The following is a 22515-nucleotide window of genomic DNA, read 5'->3' as shown; positions in this document are numbered from 1 at the left end:
TCAAGTTTGAGAACCCTTAGTTCTCCAATATATTCCATCTTACTTATAAAAAAAAAAAACAATATATAATAACTCAGACATAGAATAATGAAAATCATACATCTATTATTTTATCACATAGAGAAATTATCCTACTCACAATATTTAGTAAGTGAAAATCATACGTTGTTTTCTTTCTTTTTCTTTTCTTTTCTTTATTATTTATTTATTTCTTTCATTTCTTTCCTTTCCTTTCCTTTCATTTATTGGTTTTCTTATGAGATGTGTACTCTGCACATTAGCAAATGTTGAAAAATAAGTAATTCTCTTAAATTTTTTATCGTCTTAAAAAAAATCATTATTTTTTTAACCAATCTAATTCGTTAGCTATAGGCAAGGGGTCACATGAAGCAATCACACCTAATATTTCACCTTTATATATACTTAAATCCAACAATATACTTAATTAAAACTATTGCATCACTTTGGTATTAACTTTCATCCAAAAGTTAACTCATTTAATGTGTAAATATGTTGTCTAACAATAGTGTTCATATTTTGTGATTTTACCTTTCATATCATGAGAAATTAAAAAGTAAAAAAAAGAATTTAATATTAAATAAAAAAGAAGTCTTATGATTGAAATGTTTTTATGTGACCTTTTATTAAGTGTGCTAAAAAGACAAAGATAATACTTTGATGTATTTAAGAGACATTTTATAATAATTTTAATTTTAAAAATAATTTTCTACAATTTATTAGAGAGCTAAAAAATATTTAACTAATGTAAGGAGATGCCGGACTTATAAATTAGTGATAACCCGATTTTAAATATAAAACAGGAGAAATATGGTTAAAGCTGTTAAGTTTTATTATATAATGATTATCTTTCTTTCCTTATTTACTTTTTCAATGAACAGTAAATGTAAGCCATTTTTTTTTTATTTTCAAAATTTTTTATTTACTTTGTACTAAATATTATATCCTTTTTTCGTCACACTCTTTTTAATTTTTTTTATATATTTTTTTATTATAGCAATTTTGGTATGTAAAGTTAATGAGGATTGTCCAAAGGAATTGTGCGAGCCTGGTATGATAGTGAAGTGTAAGTTTAGGAGGTGTAATTGTTTTACAGTGTGGCAACGAGAAAACTTTGTGACCAAATGATTTTATATATTTAATATCTGACCAAGAGAATACACAGGTGATTTGCCAGAATATCCGTATTATATTATACTAATAATCAAGTGAAATAATTTGTGATTTATTTTTCTGTATCTTCTTCCATTTAGCAAATTTGTTTATAATTATATGATCTAAACTTATAATGTGTGATTGATAAATTTTTCATTTCAATATAGAAGATTTATAACTAAATTCAATATGATTATTAAAGTAATTAGTTTTCATTAGAATGACTTGTGATTTAAAATGAACATGTATTTTGTATTTTTTTTTTTTAAATCCAACGTTAATTTTAAAAAGCTAAATTTCTATGAGCATATACAAATTTTAACTAATGATGTTATTATATAGATTCAATAGTTACATATATGACTTTTTTTTTTTTATGCATGCTTATAGGTTGAGTTCTTTGTATTTTTGGAAGAAAAAAACATATAGATCATCTTATTATTCTTCAACATATGCAACATATAATAATAATAATAATAATAATAATAATAATAATAATAATAATAATAATTATTATAATAACAATAATAATAACAACGGAGATATTAATGGAACTGACCACTTTAGATGTTAAATATTAAGAGAACTATTTTAAAAAGATCTGCACATTGCGCAACATTTTATATATATATATATATATATATATATATATATATATATATATATATATATATATATATATATATATATATATATATATATATATATATATATATATATATATATATATATATATGAGTCTTGCAAATCAATACCCTCATTTTAAAGTAATATACATATATATACCTCGAAGCAATGTTAAGTACGAAAAAAGATGTTTTCTTTTATAAATACAATTATATTGTTCAGAGATAAATTCTTCTCTTACATTTTTTTTTATCTCGAATTATAAAAACTATATTGTTCTTGAATGAATCTAGTTCAGTAGCTATAGCTTATCCGTCACATGAAGCCATCACACCTGATGCACCACATTTAGCTGTTAACATAGATCAACCAATATTAATCCATAAATATGTTGTTCACCAATAAAATTCATATTTGTTAAGGCTATCTTTGCGAATTTGGAGAGGGAAGGGGAAGAAAAGACTTTTGAAAACAAAATTTTAAAAAATTATAGGAGATTATTTGGCATTTTTTAAAAAAATCATTTTGTTTAGAATGATAAAAGAGTCATTATTATTATTATTAAATATTTAATTTTTAGAATAGTATAACAAACTAAAATATATTTAGAAAATTTATTTAAGCCCTCAAAAACCCTCATTCAATACAATTTTTGAGTTTTCCTATTTTATGGGGTTTTTGATGTTATGAATAAAATCAAATCCTCCAAAACCACCCTCATACCCAAAATCTTTTTATTCTTTTCACCAAATTATTCCTATTTTCTAAAACCCTTCCCTCGCTTCCTCTCCAAACTCACAAACAAAGTCTAATTGTACCTTTTTCTATATTGAGAGGTTATAAAATAATTGAAATTTTGTAAAAGAAAGAAAGAACGAACTTGTTTGTTGAATAAGTTTTTTATGCGATCTTTTAATTAAGCGTGGTGAAGGGACAACCCTAACACTTTGGTGTATTTAAGAGACATTTGATAATAATTCTAATTTTAGGAATAATTCTTATTTGGATTAAGGAGATGATCATTATAAATCACAGTGATAAACTATTTTTTACATGCAAAAGGGGGAAATATGGTTGATTTTGTCAAACTTGTTTATAGTATGGTTATCTTTTTTTCCTTATTTCTTTATGGAATAAACGGTGTGGGTAAGCCTATCCATTTTAATCCTTTAATTATATTTAATTTAAAGTTCAGATTAATCTTTTGATTTTTTAGTGCCTTCTTAATTTCTAAAACGTTTTATTTTAATTTTTTAGTCTAATTAGAAGCTGATTTAGCGATAAATTTTAAAATTTTTATGTCACTAATTAGATAAAAATTACTAAAATAAAATATTTTAAAAGTTAAAAGATCATGACACGAAAAAGAAATTAATAAATTAAAATACCAAAATAAATATTTTATTTCTTTTCTCATTATGAAATTTCTTTATTTACTTTCTACTCTACATTTTATCTCATTTTGATTACACTTTTTTATTCTCCTTTTTACATACAGATTATACGAGATGTGTAACTATTGCAGATTGTCCCACAAATATGTGTCGACCTCATGAAATGTTGAAGTGTAAGAACAAGTATTGTAAATGTTTAACAGTGTGGACCACATATAAGTTTGTGCCCACATGAATATAAGTTTAGAGATAACGCTATAACCTTCATTTTAGGCTTATTGTAATTTTTTTCATTCCTACTCCATATAAAAATATCTATTAAATTGAAAAGTATTTTTCTTATCTTAACACAGATAAATAAGTTGGGATAGAGATGAATTTTTTTACCGATGGAATTTTGACTGTGATCTCTAAATGTGATACGAATCCATATTGCTCTGTAGTTATCGATCACCTCTTCATTCCATCTCTTAACCACCTCAAACCACTTCTTCCATCATACTTCCTCCTCCCCGAAGATATCCGACAAAAAACCTTCTTCTGTTTCTTCAATGAGACACCAGAAATCTCCCATTGGAGTGATTTTTGTTGCATAATAACCCTCCATTTCCATTATTGTTTGAATATTGACAGTTGAACCGACAACTATCACCTTCCTTACGTAAGCCCGACGTAACCTCGTTTTAATTTTCTCCGTTGAAGAGAAAACAATCTCCGGCGATTCATTCACCTCCACACTCGGAACAGAACCTGTTAGTGCATTAGCAAAAGTTTTGTACACCTTCCTTCCCCGAAAAGCCTCTCCCTCACGCCTCACAACCTGCTGATGTTTCCCCCTAAACTCATCCTCCCTCCTCCCACTTACGATTCTGCATATGACCCTGGAGCTTCTCCTATCAAATCTGGGTAAATTGGCAGGTATCTTTTTTCTCAGGATATGAATATTGTCCAATTTAACCGCCAATAATCTCAGATTCACCACCTCAGAAAACCTTGCAAAGCCAAATCTTTTGCCAAACTTGTTTCGTCTCTGAGAGATAGCCACCTCCACGATGTTGCCATTGCACCCGAATAACTCAAATAACTCCTTTGCCTTCATGTGGTCTGGAAACTCAGAATAGTAGATCGAGACCAGTTCCTCTCTGTTGCCTAGAAAATGCATTTTCCCGACTGGGTAGGAGTCCCATTGTAGAACCCACCCTCGAAAAGCCTTCTTCCTCGCTTCCACCCACCCTCCTTGCTGAATAATAGGGCCACCGGACATGGGGAGTCGGAAACCCTTACCCCTCTTTTTCAAAATCGCCTCCACGCGGTAAAACACTTTTTTTCGTTATCTTTTCTTTTTTAGTTATCTTAATAACTATTATGTTCGTTTGTAGAAAAAAATTTATACTACTATTTATAATGATAATTACAATATATAAATGGCGGTGGAGGATCTTACAAGGGGGAGAAGCGCCTTGGTACAATGTTCTAAAAGCCCGGTATGGTGATTTGGTGATGAATTCATTTTGTGGAGGTATGTCTTCTAATTTTTCTTCTTCTTCCACTTCTTCTTCTTCTTCTTCTTTTTCAGTGTGGTGGAAAGATTTGATTTCCATAGGCAATTGTTCGGCGGAAGACCCGATAGTGTCGAATTGTAGGTTTGTGGTTGGAAATGGCTATAACACTCTGTTTTGGGAATCTTGTTGGGCGGATAATTATAGTTTAAAGGAGCGTTTTCCGAAGTTGTTTGCGTTATCTTGTTTGGTAAGGGTTTCGGTGGCTAGTATGGGAGGTTGGGTTCATGGAGTGGGGAAGTGGGGGAATTTAGGTGTGGTCTTGGTTGAAGATACCGACCCTTCGGTGGTGGCCGAGAATGGCACGCTCCATTACTTGTTGGGGGGCCGAATTGTCCATACGGAGGGGAGAGATAAGGTTGAGTGGAGCGGTTCGGAAGGAGGTTCGTTTTCCGTTGCTTCTTGTTATGAGTTTTTGGCCGGCTTAAACTATCCTTTTGGTCCTCCGAATAGACTCGAAGTTGTGAAGGATTTAATTTGGAAGGTGCATGTGCCGTTTAATATTAAGGCTTTTGGTTGGAGAATTTTAATTAATAGATTACCAACCAAGGATTTATTGATGGGAAGGGGTGTTCTTTTGTCAATAGAGAATTCTTTGTATGCTTTTTGTGGTTCTATTCCGGAAAGTTGTGATCATTCTTTTTTCAAGTGTAAAGAGGCGGGTGTGGTTTGGAGAGAGATAGCGGTTTGGGTTGGAAAACCGATTGGTGGTATGGAAGAAGATTGCTATCAAAGCTTTATGGATTGGTTCCTCTTTTGTAAAAAAAAGAAAGTTAAGGAAGGTAAATGTGGGGTGTTATGGTTAGCTATTGTTTGGATTTTTTGGATGTCTAGAAACGACTTTTTTTTCCGCAACGAAGGTTGGGTTGTTGATAATACGGTGTGGAATATCAAGTCTTTGTTATGGAAGTGGTCGTTTTTTGGAGAAATTACGCACCCAATATATAATTTTTATGAGTTTACTAAAGACCCTTTGTTTTTTCTCTCATAGCTATATTTGGTATGTAATTTCTTTTTGGCGGATTTTTGTTTTTTTCCGTCCTCTGTGTAATCAAGTTTGAGAACCCTTAGTTCTCCAATATATTCCATCTTACTTATAAAAAAAAAAACAATATATAATAACTCAGACATAGAATAATGAAAATCATACATCTATTATTTTATCACATAGAGAAATTATCCTACTCACAATATTTAGTAAGTGAAAATCATACGTTGTTTTCTTTCTTTTTCTTTTCTTTTCTTTATTATTTATTTATTTCTTTCATTTCTTTCCTTTCCTTTCCTTTCATTTATTGGTTTTCTTATGAGATGTGTACTCTGCACATTAGCAAATGTTGAAAAATAAGTAATTCTCTTAAATTTTTTATCGTCTTAAAAAAAATCATTATTTTTTTAACCAATCTAATTCGTTAGCTATAGGCAAGGGGTCACATGAAGCAATCACACCTAATATTTCACCTTTATATATACTTAAATCCAACAATATACTTAATTAAAACTATTGCATCACTTTGGTATTAACTTTCATCCAAAAGTTAACTCATTTAATGTGTAAATATGTTGTCTAACAATAGTGTTCATATTTTGTGATTTTACCTTTCATATCATGAGAAATTAAAAAGTAAAAAAAAGAATTTAATATTAAATAAAAAAGAAGTCTTATGATTGAAATGTTTTTATGTGACCTTTTATTAAGTGTGCTAAAAAGACAAAGATAATACTTTGATGTATTTAAGAGACATTTTATAATAATTTTAATTTTAAAAATAATTTTCTACAATTTATTAGAGAGCTAAAAAATATTTAACTAATGTAAGGAGATGCCGGACTTATAAATTAGTGATAACCCGATTTTAAATATAAAACAGGAGAAATATGGTTAAAGCTGTTAAGTTTTATTATATAATGATTATCTTTCTTTCCTTATTTACTTTTTCAATGAACAGTAAATGTAAGCCATTTTTTTTTTATTTTCAAAATTTTTTATTTACTTTGTACTAAATATTATATCCTATTTTCGTCACACTCTTTTTAACTTTTTTTATATTTTTTTTTATTATAGCAATTTTGGTATGTAAAGTTAATGAGGATTGTCCAAAGGAATTGTGCGAGCCTGGTATGATAGTGAAGTGTAAGTTTAGGAGGTGTAATTGTTTTACAGTGTGGCAACGAGAAAACTTTGTGACCAAATGATTTTATATATTTAATATCTGACCAAGAGAATACACAGGTGATTTGCCAGAATATCCGTATTATATTATACTAATAATCAAGTGAAATAATTTGTGATTTATTTTTCTGTATCTTCTTCCATTTAGCAAATTTGTTTATAATTATATGATCTAAACTTATAATGTGTGATTGATAAATTTTTCATTTCAATATAGAAGATTTATAACTAAATTCAATATGATTATTAAAGTAATTAGTTTTCATTAGAATGACTTGTGATTTAAAATGAACATGTATTTTGTATTTTTTTTTTAAATCCAACGTTAATTTTAAAAAGCTAAATTTCTATGAGCATATACAAATTTTAACTAATGATGTTATTATATAGATTCAATAGTTACATATATGACTTTTTTTTTTTATGCATGCTTATAGGTTGAGTTCTTTGTATTTTTGGAAGAAAAAAACATATAGATCATCTTATTATTCTTCAACATATGCAACATATAATAATAATAATAATAATAATAATAATAATAATAATAATAATAATTATTATTATTATTATTATAATAACAATAATAATAACAACGGAGATATTAATAGAACTGACCACTTTAGATGTTAAATATTAAGAGAACTATTTTAAAAAGATCTGCACATTGCGCAACATTTTAAAGTAATATATATATATATATATATATATATATATATATATATATATATATATATATATATATATTTATTTATTTATATATATATATGAGTCTTGCAAATCAATACCCTCATTTTAAAGTAATATACATATATATACCTCGAAGCAAAGTTAAGTACGAAAAAAGATGTTTTCTTTTATAAATACAATAAAAGTTATATTGTTCAGAGATAAATTCTTCTCTTACATTTTTTTTTATCTCGAATTATAAAAACTATATTGTTCTTGAATGAATCTAGTTCAGTAGCTATAGCTTATCCGTCACATGAAGCCATCACACCTGATGCACCACATTTAGCTGTTAACATAGATCAACCAATATTAATCCATAAATATGTTGTTCACCAATAAAATTCATATTTGTTAAGGCTATCTTTGCGAATTTGGAGAGGGAAGGGGAAGAAAAGACTTTTGAAAACAAAATTTTAAAAAATTATAGGAGATTATTTGGCATTTTTTAAAAAAATCATTTTGTTTAGAATGATAAAAGAGTCATTATTATTATTATTAAATATTTAATTTTTAGAATAGTATAACAAACTAAAATATATTTAGAAAATTTATTTAAGCCCTCAAAAACCCTCATTCAATACAATTTTTGAGTTTTCCTATTTTATGGGGTTTTTGATGTTATGTGTGAGATTTTGGATCGAACTCTAGTATGGCCGAAGGGTAGCTTCTTGGTTCGACAGGGTTAAGCATGATGTCGAAGGTTGTTCACATGCTTGTGTCGAAGATGCTAGGGTTGTTAGCATGTTAAATTAGGTTTTAGTGTTTAAACCCTAATTTGTTAAGTTAGCTTGTTTATTAAGTTGGCTTGTGTAATGGGCCTTGCTGAAAAAGCCCATTAGTTAGTATGTTAGGTTTTATTATAAATAGCATACTAGTCTCTCATCATTGCTAAGCTGCAAATCCTAATTTAGGGTGAGAGAGGTTATTTGTTATTCTTGTAAACTTGTAATCTTGTTTTAAGAGAAAGTGAAAGAATAGCAGTTATAACAAATTCTTGTGTTCTTATTCTCTTCCCTAATTCCCTATTATACTTTGTTATTGGTATCGTTTTTCACAACAAATTGGTGCGGTGAGCGTGGAGAAGATGCCGTCAACAAAGTATGAGATTGAAAAGTTCACCGGAGTGAATGATTTCGGTCTGTGGCGCTTGAAGATGAAAGCCCTACTGGTTCAGCAGGGTTGTTTGGAAGCGTTGAAGGGAGAGGCAGCCATGAATGCTGCATTAACGGCAGCGGAGAAGACGGCTATGATTGAGAAGGCACACAGCGCAATTTTGTTGAGCCTTGGTGATAAGGTTCTCAGGCAGGTATCAAAGGAGACGACGGCATCAGGGTTATGGGTGAAACTTGAAAGTTTGTATATGACCAAATCGCTGGTAAATCGACTCTACCTGAAGCAAGCTTTGTATTCATTCAAGATGATTGAAGACAAAGTATTGGCTGAGCAGTTGGATATGTTCAACAAGCTGATTCTTGATCTTGAAAATATTGATGTGAAGATCGATGATGAAGATCAAGCGCTGTTACTATTGTGTTCTTTGCCTCGATCACATGCTCACTTCAAAGAAACTCTCTTGTATGGAAGGGAGTCCCTGACGTTTGAAGAAGTTCAGTCAGCCTTGTACTCTAAGGACTTGAATGAACGAAAGGAGCATAAACCTTCGACTGTTGGCGAAGGTTTGGCCATTAAAGGAAAACTCTTACGAAAGGATGGTAAGTTCGACAAGAAGAAAGGCAAAAGCCAGTCGAAGTCTTACAGTGGCGAAGCATCTGGCATTCGATGCTATCATTGTAAGAAGGAGGGTCACACAAGAAAGGTGTGCCCTGAACGCCTGAAATATCATGGAGGTAAGGATAATGGCAACGCTGCCATTGTTCAAGATGATTTCGAATCATCTGATGTTCTTGTGGTTTCAAGCAGTGACTCTAAGAAGGAGTGGATTATGGATTCAGGTTGCACTTGGCACATGACTCCAAACAAAGACTTGTTCGAGGAATTATGTGATCAAGATGGTGGATCAGTATTGCTGGGAAACAACAAGGCTTGCAAGATTGCAGGTGTTGGATCTGTGAGATTCAAGCTCCATGATGAGTCAATAAGGTTGTTGACTGAAGTCAGGTATGTTCCTGATTTGAAGAGAAATCTGCTTTCTCTTGGTGAATTCGACAAGAAAGGATATGTTTTCCAAGGAGAGAAAAGTATCCTAAGAGTCATGAAGGGTTCGAAGGAAGTCTTGAGAGGCGTGAAGAAACAAGGCTTGTATACCCTTGAGGCTGAAGTTGTAAGTGGTTCGACAAATGTTGCATCCACGAAACCTTTGTCGAAAACAGAAATCTGGCACATGAGATTGGGCCATGTCAGTGAAAGAGGTCTGGTCGAATTAGGGAAACAAAATCTGCTTGGTGGAGACAAAATCGAAAAGCTGAAGTTTTGTGAACCCTGTGTACTTGGAAAATCTTGCAGAGTGAAGTTCAACAAAGGCAAACAAAGAACACATGGATCCCTTGATTACATCCATGCTGATCTTTGGGGGCCTGCAAGGTGTGCATCACATTCAGGAGCAAGGTATTTTCTATCCATAGTAGATGATTATTCCAGAAAATTATGGGTATTCATCCAGAAGACTAAGGATGAAACTTTTGAGAATTTCAAAAGTTGGAAGACTCTGGCTGAAAATCAGACTGGCAGGAAGGTCAAGAGGTTGAGAACCGACAATGGCCTTGAATTTTGCAATGAGGCATTCGACAGTTTTTGTGCTGCCTTTGGTATTGCAAGGCACAGAACTACTGCAGGTACTCCACAGCAAAATGGTTTGGCTGAAAGATTTAATCGAACTATTTTGGAGAGAGTCAGATGCATGTTGACTAGTGCGGGGTTAAAGAATGTGTTCTGGGCTGAGGCTGTTTCGACAGCAACATATCTGATAAATAGATGTCCTTCGACAGCGTTAGATATGAAGACACCTGAAGAAGTTTGGTCGGGACATCCACCAGATCTCGACAAACTGAGAGTATTTGGCTGTGTAGCCTATGCTCACATTAGGCAAGACAAGGTCGAACCTAGAGCTCTGAAATGCATGTTCATGGGATACCCTGAAGGAGTCAAAGCTTATAGGCTATGGTGCCTAGAGCCAGGTCACAGGAGGTGTATCACCAGTCGAGATGTAGTTTTCAATGAAGCTGAAATGGCTTTTAAGAAAACTGATGATGTTGGTCGAAGTACAGAAACATCTGACGAAGAGCTGGAACAGGTAGAAATTCCTGTTGAGGTGGAGCATGTTGATGCTGAATTGCATATCCCAGATGAAGTCGAAGAAGAAGCAGAAGATGCTGAAGTTGAGGAAACTGACGATGACTACCTATTGTCGAGAGATAGGTCGAGAAGAGTCATCAAGCCACCTCAGAGACTTGGATATGCAGATCTTATAGCTTATGCCTTAATCTCTGCAAGTGAGGTTCTAGACGAAGAACCTAGAGACTATAAGGAAGTTATGAGGAGTCGAAATAAGACTGAATGGCTGAAGGCCATGGATGATGAGATGAAATCTCTTCATGATAATCATACTTGGGAACTGATCAAGAAACCTGTTGGGGCAAGGTTAGTCAGCTGTAAATGGATTTTCAAAGTTAAGGAAGGAATTGAAGGAGTGACGTCGAAAAGATACAAGGCAAGGTTAGTTGCAAGGGGTTTCACTCAGAAAGAAGGTGTCGACTTCAATGATGTGTTTTCTCCTGTTGTGAAGCATAGGTCCATTCGAATGTTGCTTGCCATGGTGGCACAGTTTGATCTTGAACTGGAACAGATGGATGTGAAGACTGCGTTCTTGTATGGTGATTTAGATGAAACGATCCTGATGAGGCAACCTGAAGGGTATGTCGAAAAGGGGAAGGAAGATTATGTGTGCAAGTTAAAGAGATCTTTGTATGGGCTGAAACAATCTCCTCGACAGTGGAATAGGAGATTCGACAAGTTCATGGCACGCATAAGTTTCATTAGAAGTCAGTTCGACCACTGTGTTTACTTCAGATTTCGACCTGGTAATTCATTTGTTATTTTGTTGCTTTATGTGGATGATATTCTCATAGCAAGCAACAGTGTCGAAGATGTGATGAGGGTGAAGGCTGAACTCAATAAGGAGTTCGATATGAAGGATCTGGGAGCTGCTTCCAGGATTCTTGGAATTGACATTCGAAGAGATAGAAAGAAGTCGAAGTTATGCCTATCTCAAGAGGCATATCTACGGAAGATTCTTGAAAAGTTTGGTATGTCGAATTCGAAGCCAGTTGTGACTCCAACAAACCCTCAATTCAAGCTGAGTATTGATCAGTGTCCCAGTACTGATGTGGAAAGAGCCTATATGAATAGCATCCCATATGCTAATATAGTTGGTTCTTTGATGTATGCTATGGTTTGTACTAGACCCGACATAGCATACGCAGTAAGTCTTGTAAGCAGGTACATGGCGAATCCTGGAAAGGCTCACTGGCAAGCATTGAAGTGGATTTTAAGGTACATAAATGGATCTCTGAATAGAGTCCTAATTTATGGTGGAGCCTTGGGTGAAGATGGTAAAGCAGTAATCGAAGGATATGTCGACTCTGATTATGCAGGTTGTATGGATTCCAGGAAATCTATTTCTGGATATGTTTTCACTATGTTTGGCACAGCAATTAGTTGGAAAGCAACACTTCAGAAGGTTGTTGCTCTATCAACCACTGAAGCGGAGTACATTGCATTAACTGAAGCTGTGAAAGAAGCATTGTGGCTTGAAGGTTTTGCGAAGGAGCTGAAACTTCAAGGTCGAGGTATCACTGTTAAATGTGATAGTCAAAGTGCAATACACCTGTCGAAGAATTCAGCCTATCATGAGCGAACTAAGCACATTGATGTGAGGCTGCATTTCGTCAGAGGAGTAATCGAGCGTGGAGAAGTCCAAGTGCTGAAGGTTTCGACTGAAGACAATGCTGCTGATATGATCACCAAGACATTGCCGAGTTGCAAGTTTTTCCACTGTATGCAGCTGATAAAGCTGCATGAAGAAAGCTAGTTTGTTCCCTTGATGTTGTAGAGTTAGATCCAAGGTGGAGATTTGTGAGATTTTGGATCGAACTCTAGTATGGCCGAAGGGTAGCTTCTTGGTTCGACAGGGTTAAGCATGATGTCGAAGGTTGTTCACATGCTTGTGTCGAAGATGCTAGGGTTGTTAGCATGTTAAATTAGGTTTTAGTGTTTAAACCCTAATTTGTTAAGTTAGCTTGTTTATTAAGTTGGCTTGTGTAATGGGCCTTGCTGAAAAAGCCCATTAGTTAGTATGTTAGGTTTTATTATAAATAGCATACTAGTCTCTCATCATTGCTAAGCTGCAAATCCTAATTTAGGGTGAGAGAGGTTATTTGTTATTCTTGTAAACTTGTAATCTTGTTTTAAGAGAAAGTGAAAGAATAGCAGTTATAACAAATTCTTGTGTTCTTATTCTCTTCCCTAATTCCCTATTATACTTTGTTATTGGTATCGTTTTTCACAACATTATGAATAAAATCAAATCCTCCAAAACCACCCTCATACCCAAAATCTTTTTATTCTTTTCACCAAATTATTCCTATTTTCTAAAACCCTTCCCTCGCTTCCTCTCCAAACTCACAAACAAAGTCTAATTGTACCTTTTTCTATATTGAGAGGTTATAAAATAATTGAAATTTTGTAAAAGAAAGAAAGAACGAACTTGTTTGTTGAATAAGTTTTTTATGTGATCTTTTAATTAAGCGTGGTGAAGGGACAACCCTAACACTTTGGTGTATTTAAGAGACATTTGATAATAATTCTAATTTTAGGAATAATTCTTATTTGGATTAAGGAGATGATCATTATAAATCACAGTGATAAACTATTTTTTACATGCAAAAGGGGGAAATATGGTTGATTTTGTCAAACTTGTTTATAGTATGGTTATCTTTTTTTCCTTATTTCTTTATGGAATAAACGGTGTGGGTAAGCCTATCCATTTTAATCCTTTAATTATATTTAATTTAAAGTTCAGATTAATCTTTTGATTTTTTAGTGCCTTCTTAATTTCTAAAACGTTTTATTTTAATTTTTTAGTCTAATTAGAAGCTGATTTAGCGATAAATTTTAAAATTTTTATGTCACTAATTAGATAAAAATTACTAAAATAAAATATTTTAAAAGTTAAAAGATCATGACACGAAAAAGAAATTAATAAATTAAAATACCAAAATAAATATTTTATTTCTTTTCTCATTATGAAATTTCTTTATTTACTTTCTACTCTACATTTTATCTGATTTTGATTACACTTTTTTATTCTCCTTTTTACATACAGATTATACGAGATGTGTAACTATTGCAGATTGTCCCACAAATATGTGTCGACCTCATGAAATGTTGAAGTGTAAGAACAAGTATTGTAAATGTTTAACAGTGTGGACCACATATAAGTTTGTGCCCACATGAATATAAGTTTAGAGATAACGCTATAACCTTCATTTTAGGCTTATTGTAATTTTTTTCATTCCTACTCCATATAAAAATATCTATTAAATTGAAAAGTATTTTTCTTATCTTAACACAGATAAATAAGTTGGGATAGAGATGAATTTTTTTACCGATGAAATTTTGACTTTGATCTCTAAATGTGATACGAATCCATATTGCTCTGTAGTTATCGATCACCTCTTCATTCCATCTCTTAACCACCTCAAACCACTTCTTCCATCATACTTCCTCCTCCCCGAAGATATCCGACAAAAAACCTTCTTCTGTTTCTTCAATGAGACACCAGAAATCTCCCATTGGAGTGATTTTTGTTGCATAATAACCCTCCATTTCCATTATTGTTTGAATATTGACAGTTGAACCGACAACTATCACCTTCCTTACGTAAGCCCGACGTAACCTCGTTTTAATTTTCTCCGTTGAAGAGAAAACAATCTCCGGCGATTCATTCACCTCCACACTCGGAACAGAACCTGTTAGTGCATTAGCAAAAGTTTTGTACACCTTCCTTCCCCGAAAAGCCTCTCCCTCACGCCTCACAACCTGCTGATGTTTCCCCCTAAACTCATCCTCCCTCCTCCCACTTACGATTCTGCATATGACCCTGGAGCTTCTCCTATCAAATCTGGGTAAATTGGCAGGTATCTTTTTTCTCAGGATATGAATATTGTCCAATTTAACCGCCAATAATCTCAGATTCACCACCTCAGAAAACCTTGCAAAGCCAAATCTTTTGCCAAACTTGTTTCGTCTCTGAGAGATAGCCACCTCCACGATGTTGCCATTGCACCCGAATAACTCAAATAACTCCTTTGCCTTCATGTGGTCTGGAAACTCAGAATAGTAGATCGAGACCAGTTCCTCTCTGTTGCCTAGAAAATGCATTTTCCCGACTGGGTAGGAGTCCCATTGTAGAACCCACCCTCGAAAAGCCTTCTTCCTCGCTTCCACCCACCCTCCTTGCTGAATAATAGGGCCACCGGACATGGGGAGTCGGAAACCCTTACCCCTCTTTTTCAAAATCGCCTCCACGCGGTAAAACACTTTTTTTCGTTATCTTTTCTTTTTTAGTTATCTTAATAACTATTATGTTCGTTTGTAGAAAAAAATTTATACTACTATTTATAATGATAATTACAATATATAAATGGCGGTGGAGGATCTTACAAGGGGGAGAAGCGCCTTGGTACAATGTTCTAAAAGCCCGGTATGGTGATTTGGTGATGAATTCATTTTGTGGAGGTATGTCTTCTAATTTTTCTTCTTCTTCCACTTCTTCTTCTTCTTCTTCTTTTTCAGTGTGGTGGAAAGATTTGATTTCCATAGGCAATTGTTCGGCGGAAGACCCGATAGTGTCGAATTGTAGGTTTGTGGTTGGAAATGGCTATAACACTCTGTTTTGGGAATCTTGTTGGGCGGATAATTATAGTTTAAAGGAGCGTTTTCCGAAGTTGTTTGCGTTATCTTGTTTGGTAAGGGTTTCGGTGGCTAGTATGGGAGGTTGGGTTCATGGAGTGGGGAAGTGGGGGAATTTAGGTGTGGTCTTGGTTGAAGATACCGACCCTTCGGTGGTGGCCGAGAATGGCACGCTCCATTACTTGTTGGGGGGCCGAATTGTCCATACGGAGGGGAGAGATAAGGTTGAGTGGAGCGGTTCGGAAGGAGGTTCGTTTTCCGTTGCTTCTTGTTATGAGTTTTTGGCCGGCTTAAACTATCCTTTTGGTCCTCCGAATAGACTCGAAGTTGTGAAGGATTTAATTTGGAAGGTGCATGTGCCGTTTAATATTAAGGCTTTTGGTTGGAGAATTTTAATTAATAGATTACCAACCAAGGATTTATTGATGGGAAGGGGTGTTCTTTTGTCAATAGAGAATTCTTTGTATGCTTTTTGTGGTTCTATTCCGGAAAGTTGTGATCATTCTTTTTTCAAGTGTAAAGAGGCGGGTGTGGTTTGGAGAGAGATAGCGGTTTGGGTTGGAAAACCGATTGGTGGTATGGAAGAAGATTGCTATCAAAGCTTTATGGATTGGTTCCTCTTTTGTAAAAAAAAGAAAGTTAAGGAAGGTAAATGTGGGGTGTTATGGTTAGCTATTGTTTGGATTTTTTGGATGTCTAGAAACGACTTTTTTTTCCGCAACGAAGGTTGGGTTGTTGATAATACGGTGTGGAATATCAAGTCTTTGTTATGGAAGTGGTCGTTTTTTGGAGAAATTACGCACCCAATATATAATTTTTATGAGTTTACTAAAGACCCTTTGTTTTTTCTCTCATAGCTATATTTGGTATGTAATTTCTTTTTGGCGGATTTTTGTTTTTTTCCGTCCTCTGTGTAATCAAGTTTGAGAACCCTTAGTTCTCCAATATATTCCATCTTACTTATAAAAAAAAAAAACAATATATAATAACTCAGACATAGAATAATGAAAATCATACATCTATTATTTTATCACATAGAGAAATTATCCTACTCACAATATTTAGTAAGTGAAAATCATACGTTGTTTTCTTTCTTTTTCTTTTCTTTTCTTTATTATTTATTTATTTCTTTCATTTCTTTCCTTTCCTTTCCTTTCATTTATTGGTTTTCTTATGAGATGTGTACTCTGCACATTAGCAAATGTTGAAAAATAAGTAATTCTCTTAAATTTTTTATCGTCTTAAAAAAAATCATTATTTTTTTAACCAATCTAATTCGTTAGCTATAGGCAAGGGGTCACATGAAGCAATCACACCTAATATTTCACCTTTATATATACTTAAATCCAACAATATACTTAATTAAAACTATTGCATCACTTTGGTATTAACTTTCATCCAAAAGTTAACTCATTTAATGTGTAAATATGTTGTCTAACAATAGTGTTCATATTTTGTGATTTTACCTTTCATATCATGAGAAATTAAAAAGTAAAAAAAAGAATTTAATATTAAATAAAAAAGAAGTCTTATGATTGAAATGTTTTTATGTGACCTTTTATTAAGTGTGCTAAAAAGACAAAGATAATACTTTGATGTATTTAAGAGACATTTTATAATAATTTTAATTTTAAAAATAATTTTCTACAATTTATTAGAGAGCTAAAAAATATTTAACTAATGTAAGGAGATGCCGGACTTATAAATTAGTGATAACCCGATTTTAAATATAAAACAGGAGAAATATGGTTAAAGCTGTTAAGTTTTATTATATAATGATTATCTTTCTTTCCTTATTTACTTTTTCAATGAACAGTAAATGTAAGCCATTTTTTTTTTATTTTCAAAATTTTTTATTTACTTTGTACTAAATATTATATCCTTTTTTCGTCACACTCTTTTTAATTTTTTTTATATATTTTTTTATTATAGCAATTTTGGTATGTAAAGTTAATGAGGATTGTCCAAAGGAATTGTGCGAGCCTGGTATGATAGTGAAGTGTAAGTTTAGGAGGTGTAATTGTTTTACAGTGTGGCAACGAGAAAACTTTGTGACCAAATGATTTTATATATTTAATATCTGACCAAGAGAATACACAGGTGATTTGCCAGAATTTCCGTATTATATTATACTAATAATCAAGTGAAATAATTTGTGATTTATTTTTCTGTATCTTCTTCCATTTAGCAAATTTGTTTATAATTATATGATCTAAACTTATAATGTGTGATTGATAAATTTTTCATTTCAATATAGAAGATTTATAACTAAATTCAATATGATTATTAAAGTAATTAGTTTTCATTAGAATGACTTGTGATTTAAAATGAACATGTATTTTGTATTTTTTTTTTTTAAATCCAACGTAAATTTTAAAAAGCTAAATTTCTATGAGCATATACAAATTTTAACTAATGATGTTATTATATAGATTCAATAGTTACATATATGACTTTTTTTTTTATGCATGCTTATAGGTTGAGTTCTTTGTATTTTTGGAAGAAAAAAACATATAGATCATCTTATTATTCTTCAACATATGCAACATATAATAATAATAATAATAATAATAATAATAATAATAATAATAATAATAATAATAATAATAATAATAATAATAATAATTATTATTATTATTATTATTATTATTATTATTATTATTATAATAATAACAATAATAATAACAACGGAGATATTAATGGAACTGACCACTTTAGATGTTAAATATTAAGAGAACTATTTTAAAAAGATCTGCACATTGCGCAACATTTTAAAGTAATATATATATATATATATATATATATATATATATATATATATATATATATATATATATATATATATATATATATATATATATATATATATATATATATATATATATATATATATATGAGTCTTGCAAATCAATACCCTCATTTTAAAGTAATATACATATATATACCTCGAAGCAAAGTTAAGTACGAAAAAAGATGTTTTCTTTTATAAATACAATAAAAGTTATATTGTTCAGAGATAAATTCTTCTCTTACATTTTTTTTTTATCTCGAATTATAAAAACTATATTGTTCTTGAATGAATCTAGTTCAGTAGCTATAGCTTATCCGTCACATGAAGCCATCACACCTGATGCACCACATTTAGCTGTTAACATAGATCAACCAATATTAATCCATAAATATGTTGTTCACCAATAAAATTCATATTTGTTAAGGCTATCTTTGCGAATTTGGAGAGGGAAGGGGAAGAAAAGACTTTTGAAAACAAAATTTTAAAAAATTATAGGAGATTATTTGGCATTTTTTAAAAAAATCATTTTGTTTAGAATGATAAAGAGTCATTATTATTATTATTAAATATTTAATTTTTAGAATAGTATAACAAACTAAAATATATTTAGAAAATTTATTTAAGCCCTCAAAAACCCTCATTCAATACAATTTTTGAGTTTTCCTATTTTATGGGGTTTTTGATGTTATGAATAAAATCAAATCCTCCAAAACCACCCTCATACCCAAAATCTTTTTATTCTTTTCACCAAATTATTCCTATTTTCTAAAACCCTTCCCTCGCTTCCTCTCCAAACTCATAAACAAAGTCTAATTGTACCTTTTTCTATATTGAGAGGTTATAAAATAATTGAAATTTTGTAAAAGAAAGAAAGAACGAACTTGTTTGTTGAATAAGTTTTTTATGTGATCTTTTAATTAAGCGTGGTGAAGGGACAACCCTAACACTTTGGTGTATTTAAGAGACATTTGATAATAATTCTAATTTTAGGAATAATTCTTATTTGGATTAAGGAGATGATCATTATAAATCATAGTGATAAACTATTTTTTACATGCAAAAGGGGGAAATATGGTTGATTTTGTCAAATTTGTTTATAGTATGGTTATCTTTTTTTCCTTATTTCTTTATGGAATAAACGGTGTGGGTAAGCCTATCCATTTTAATCCTTTAATTATATTTAATTTAAAGTTCAGATTAATCTTTTGATTTTTTAGTGCCTTCTTAATTTCTAAAACGTTTTATTTTAATTTTTTAGTCTAATTAGAAGCTGATTTAGCGATAAATTTTAAAATTTTTATGTCACTAATTAGATAAAAATTACTAAAATAAAATATTTTAAAAGTTAAAAGATCATGACACGAAAAAGAAATTAATAAATTAAAATACCAAAATAAATATTTTATTTCTTTTCTCATTATGAAATTTCTTTATTTACTTTCTACTCTACATTTTATCTCATTTTGATTACACTTTTTTATTCTCCTTTTTACATACAGATTATACGAGATGTGTAACTATTGCAGATTGTCCCACAAATATGTGTCGACCTCATGAAATGTTGAAGTGTAAGAACAAGTATTGTAAATGTTTAACAGTGTGGACCACATATAAGTTTGTGCCCACATGAATATAAGTTTAGAGATAACGCTATAACCTTCATTTTAGGCTTATTGTAATTTTTTTCATTCCTACTCCATATAAAAATATCTATTAAATTGAAAAGTATTTTTCTTATCTAACACAGATAAATAAGTTGGGATAGAGATGAATTTTTTTACCGATGAAATTTTGACTTTGATCTCTAATTTTTTGGTCGCAAAACATATTAACATATATTTTTTATATTATTTTAACCTCACCTTATGAAAATCTAGCTTATTTTTTGTATTTTAAAAAGTATTTTGTTACTCTTTCAACTTTAAAGTCAATTTCTCTTATTAGATAATATATAATCTAGTCTATCATCTTTCGTTATATTTAAATTTCTAATTTTATTTAATTTAAATCTTAGTGCTCTGAAATCAAAAATATCGAAATCTCCTTGTTTCTTAAAATAATTTTTTATAATTTATTTTTCTTGTTTTAATCATCGTCTAAATAGTCTTAAATTGTATTATTTTTTATTAAATCTAAATCTATTATAAATTTATTATCATATATACTTCAACTAATAAAATATGATCTATATCACTATTATATAATCTATTTCATTTTAAAAAAAAATATAGTTTGTCCACATAATTTTTCATACTATTTACATATTTTGTTATTAGGTCATTTGGTAAGTTAAATTTCCAAATACATCTTAATTTTTCATAAAAATATTTTTCATATTATCAAAATAAGTTTTATACATATACTTAATTTAAATATCTTAATTTTTCTTTATTTTAAATTATAATTTACATATCTTAATTTTATAATTATTTCGTTTTCTGTTATACTAAATTCAGCAATACTCGTTTTGTTTCAAATTTATATTCTATTTTTTAAATATGTAGTTAAGTCTTTTACTTGATTTGATAATTTATCAGTATCACTTTCTTCAATTTCAAATTCATGAAATCTAAGTGGTATTGATATAAGTTTTATCAAAATAAGTTTTTTCTTTATTTTAAATTATAATTTACATATCTTAATTTTATAATTATTTCGTTTTCTGTTATACTAAATTCGGCAATACTCATTTTGTTTCAAATTTATATTCTATTTTTTAAATATGTAGTTAATTTTTTTACTTGGTTTGATAGTTTATCAGTATCACTTTCTTCAATTTCAGATTCATGACATCTAAGTGGTATTGATATTTGATTTTTTCTTAATTCAAAAAATTTAATTTGCTCATAAAAGTTCCGAACCAATTTATTCATTTTTCTTTGGATAGTAAATTTTTCTATATCCTCAAAAAGACTTAGAATATCATTTCTTTTGTTATTTCTAAACATAATTAATACCATAAATAATTGAAATTTTTTCTATAGATCTAAAAGACTTAGAATATCAATTCTTTTATTATTTCTAAACATAATTAATACAATAAATAATTGAAAATATTTAACTCCTGGTCTCATTAAACTTCCTCTAAAAAAATATGTTCAAGTTAGAGTTTGGTCTGGTCTTTGAGTATATAAAGTTATTTCAATATTAGGATGTATTTCAAATTTTGTTTAACATAAGATAAATTTTCTTCTACAACTCTAAGTATTTTATGTTGTAAATTTTGATGATATTTCAAAGTTTTAAATAGTTTGTATCTCAATTTTAAGTGAAAAATAAGATAAAATATTTTTAAAGAAAATTACTATTATTATTATTTAATTTATAATTTAAAGCAAAATTAATGTGGTCCATAATGAGTTTATTATAATATTGACTTGACTTAGTCCAAGCCATAAAATACTATTCTCTTATATGTATATATGTCTACTCTCTTACTTTTATAAATGGTAGGAAAAATAAAATACTTTAACGTGATAATCTAACCAAACCTCTTTTATTCTTCCTTTTCTTTTGTTGCTCTTTTGTTTTTGGATTACATCTTCCGGTCATCTCAAAGAGTAGTTCTTGTTGTTCTGATACCTCAGATTTAAAATGAGAATCTGGGAAGAACCTGTTGAATCCTGGGGGATTTGCGCTTATGAGGCGGATAAATCCTTAAGGACAGTGTTTTTACACGCCTCAGGTTTATATAATTGTTTATTGTTTTGCAGGTCAAAAATCAATGATTACAAGAAAATGGAATCAAACTACATGGGTGATCAAATTCTACAACAATCTTAAGGATTTATCTTTGTTAATAGTCGAAAAGACATAAAGAGTTTTGACGAGCATTTGGTTTTGTGAAAAAAAAAATGATGGCATAATGGATTACTCTAATATTTGACTCTGTAAAAATCACGTAAGTTTTTCTTCCTCAATAATTTTATTTTATTGCTTAAGAATTGTGTGAATAAAAAAAAAATTCTTATGCGAAAATAATGATTACTTTTTATGATATATGATATAGATTATATAAAATTCGTGTTTAATTAGTTTAACTGGAACTAATTACAGTATTTTTTTATGGCCAACATAATTTAATGGTATGTGTGTATTGTTGTTGAAAGAAAAAAAGTATTGTTAATATTTGGTGATAAT

General features: G+C 30.5%; 2 protein-coding genes and 1 long non-coding RNA gene across 7 annotated transcripts; all 3 read left to right on the top strand.

Annotated features, from left to right (window-relative positions):
• Positions 1-208: 208 nt before the first annotated feature.
• Positions 209-5897, top strand: LOC131652926 (uncharacterized). 4 transcript variants are annotated; one of them, XR_009298879.1, is made up of 5 exons: positions 220-904; positions 1016-1183; positions 3299-4506; positions 4574-4678; positions 4771-5887. XR_009298879.1 is itself a non-coding variant. In XM_058922925.1 (4 exons), the coding sequence occupies exons 3-4, from the start codon at positions 4457-4459 to the stop codon at positions 5742-5744; spliced, it is 1221 nt and encodes a 406-aa protein (XP_058778908.1). In that variant the 5' UTR covers positions 209-904; positions 1016-1183; positions 3299-4456; the 3' UTR covers positions 5745-5897. The 4 variants fall into 4 exon arrangements, 2 of the variants coding, with proteins under 2 accessions (XP_058778908.1, XP_058778909.1); XM_058922925.1 differs by having other exon boundaries at positions 209-904; positions 4574-5897; XR_009298878.1 differs by having other exon boundaries at positions 3299-4678.
• A 114-nt stretch (positions 5898-6011) lies between these two features.
• Positions 6012-16637, top strand: LOC131652925 (uncharacterized). Of its 2 annotated transcripts, XM_058922923.1 has the most exons (4): positions 6012-6707; positions 6819-6986; positions 13996-15203; positions 15271-16637. In XM_058922923.1, exons 3-4 carry the CDS (start codon positions 15154-15156, stop codon positions 16439-16441), a joined length of 1221 nt encoding a protein of 406 aa, XP_058778906.1. In that variant the 5' UTR covers positions 6012-6707; positions 6819-6986; positions 13996-15153; the 3' UTR covers positions 16442-16637. The 2 variants fall into 2 exon arrangements, with proteins under 2 accessions (XP_058778906.1, XP_058778907.1); XM_058922924.1 differs by lacking the exons at positions 6012-6707; positions 6819-6986 and adding an exon at positions 13251-13643.
• Positions 16638-17250: 613 nt separating this feature from the next.
• LOC131652927 (uncharacterized) lies at positions 17251-20257 on the top strand. Its single transcript, XR_009298880.1, has 3 exons — positions 17251-17405; positions 17517-17684; positions 19875-20257. It is a non-coding gene; the product is annotated as an uncharacterized LOC131652927 (long non-coding RNA).
• The last annotated feature ends 2258 nt before the right edge of the window (positions 20258-22515 follow it).

The sequence above is a fragment of the Vicia villosa genome, linkage group LG2 (assembly GCF_029867415.1).
Source record: "Vicia villosa cultivar HV-30 ecotype Madison, WI linkage group LG2, Vvil1.0, whole genome shotgun sequence".
NCBI classification, from domain to species: Eukaryota; Viridiplantae; Streptophyta; class Magnoliopsida; order Fabales; family Fabaceae; genus Vicia; species Vicia villosa.
This window is presented reverse-complemented; position numbering and strand designations above follow the sequence as displayed.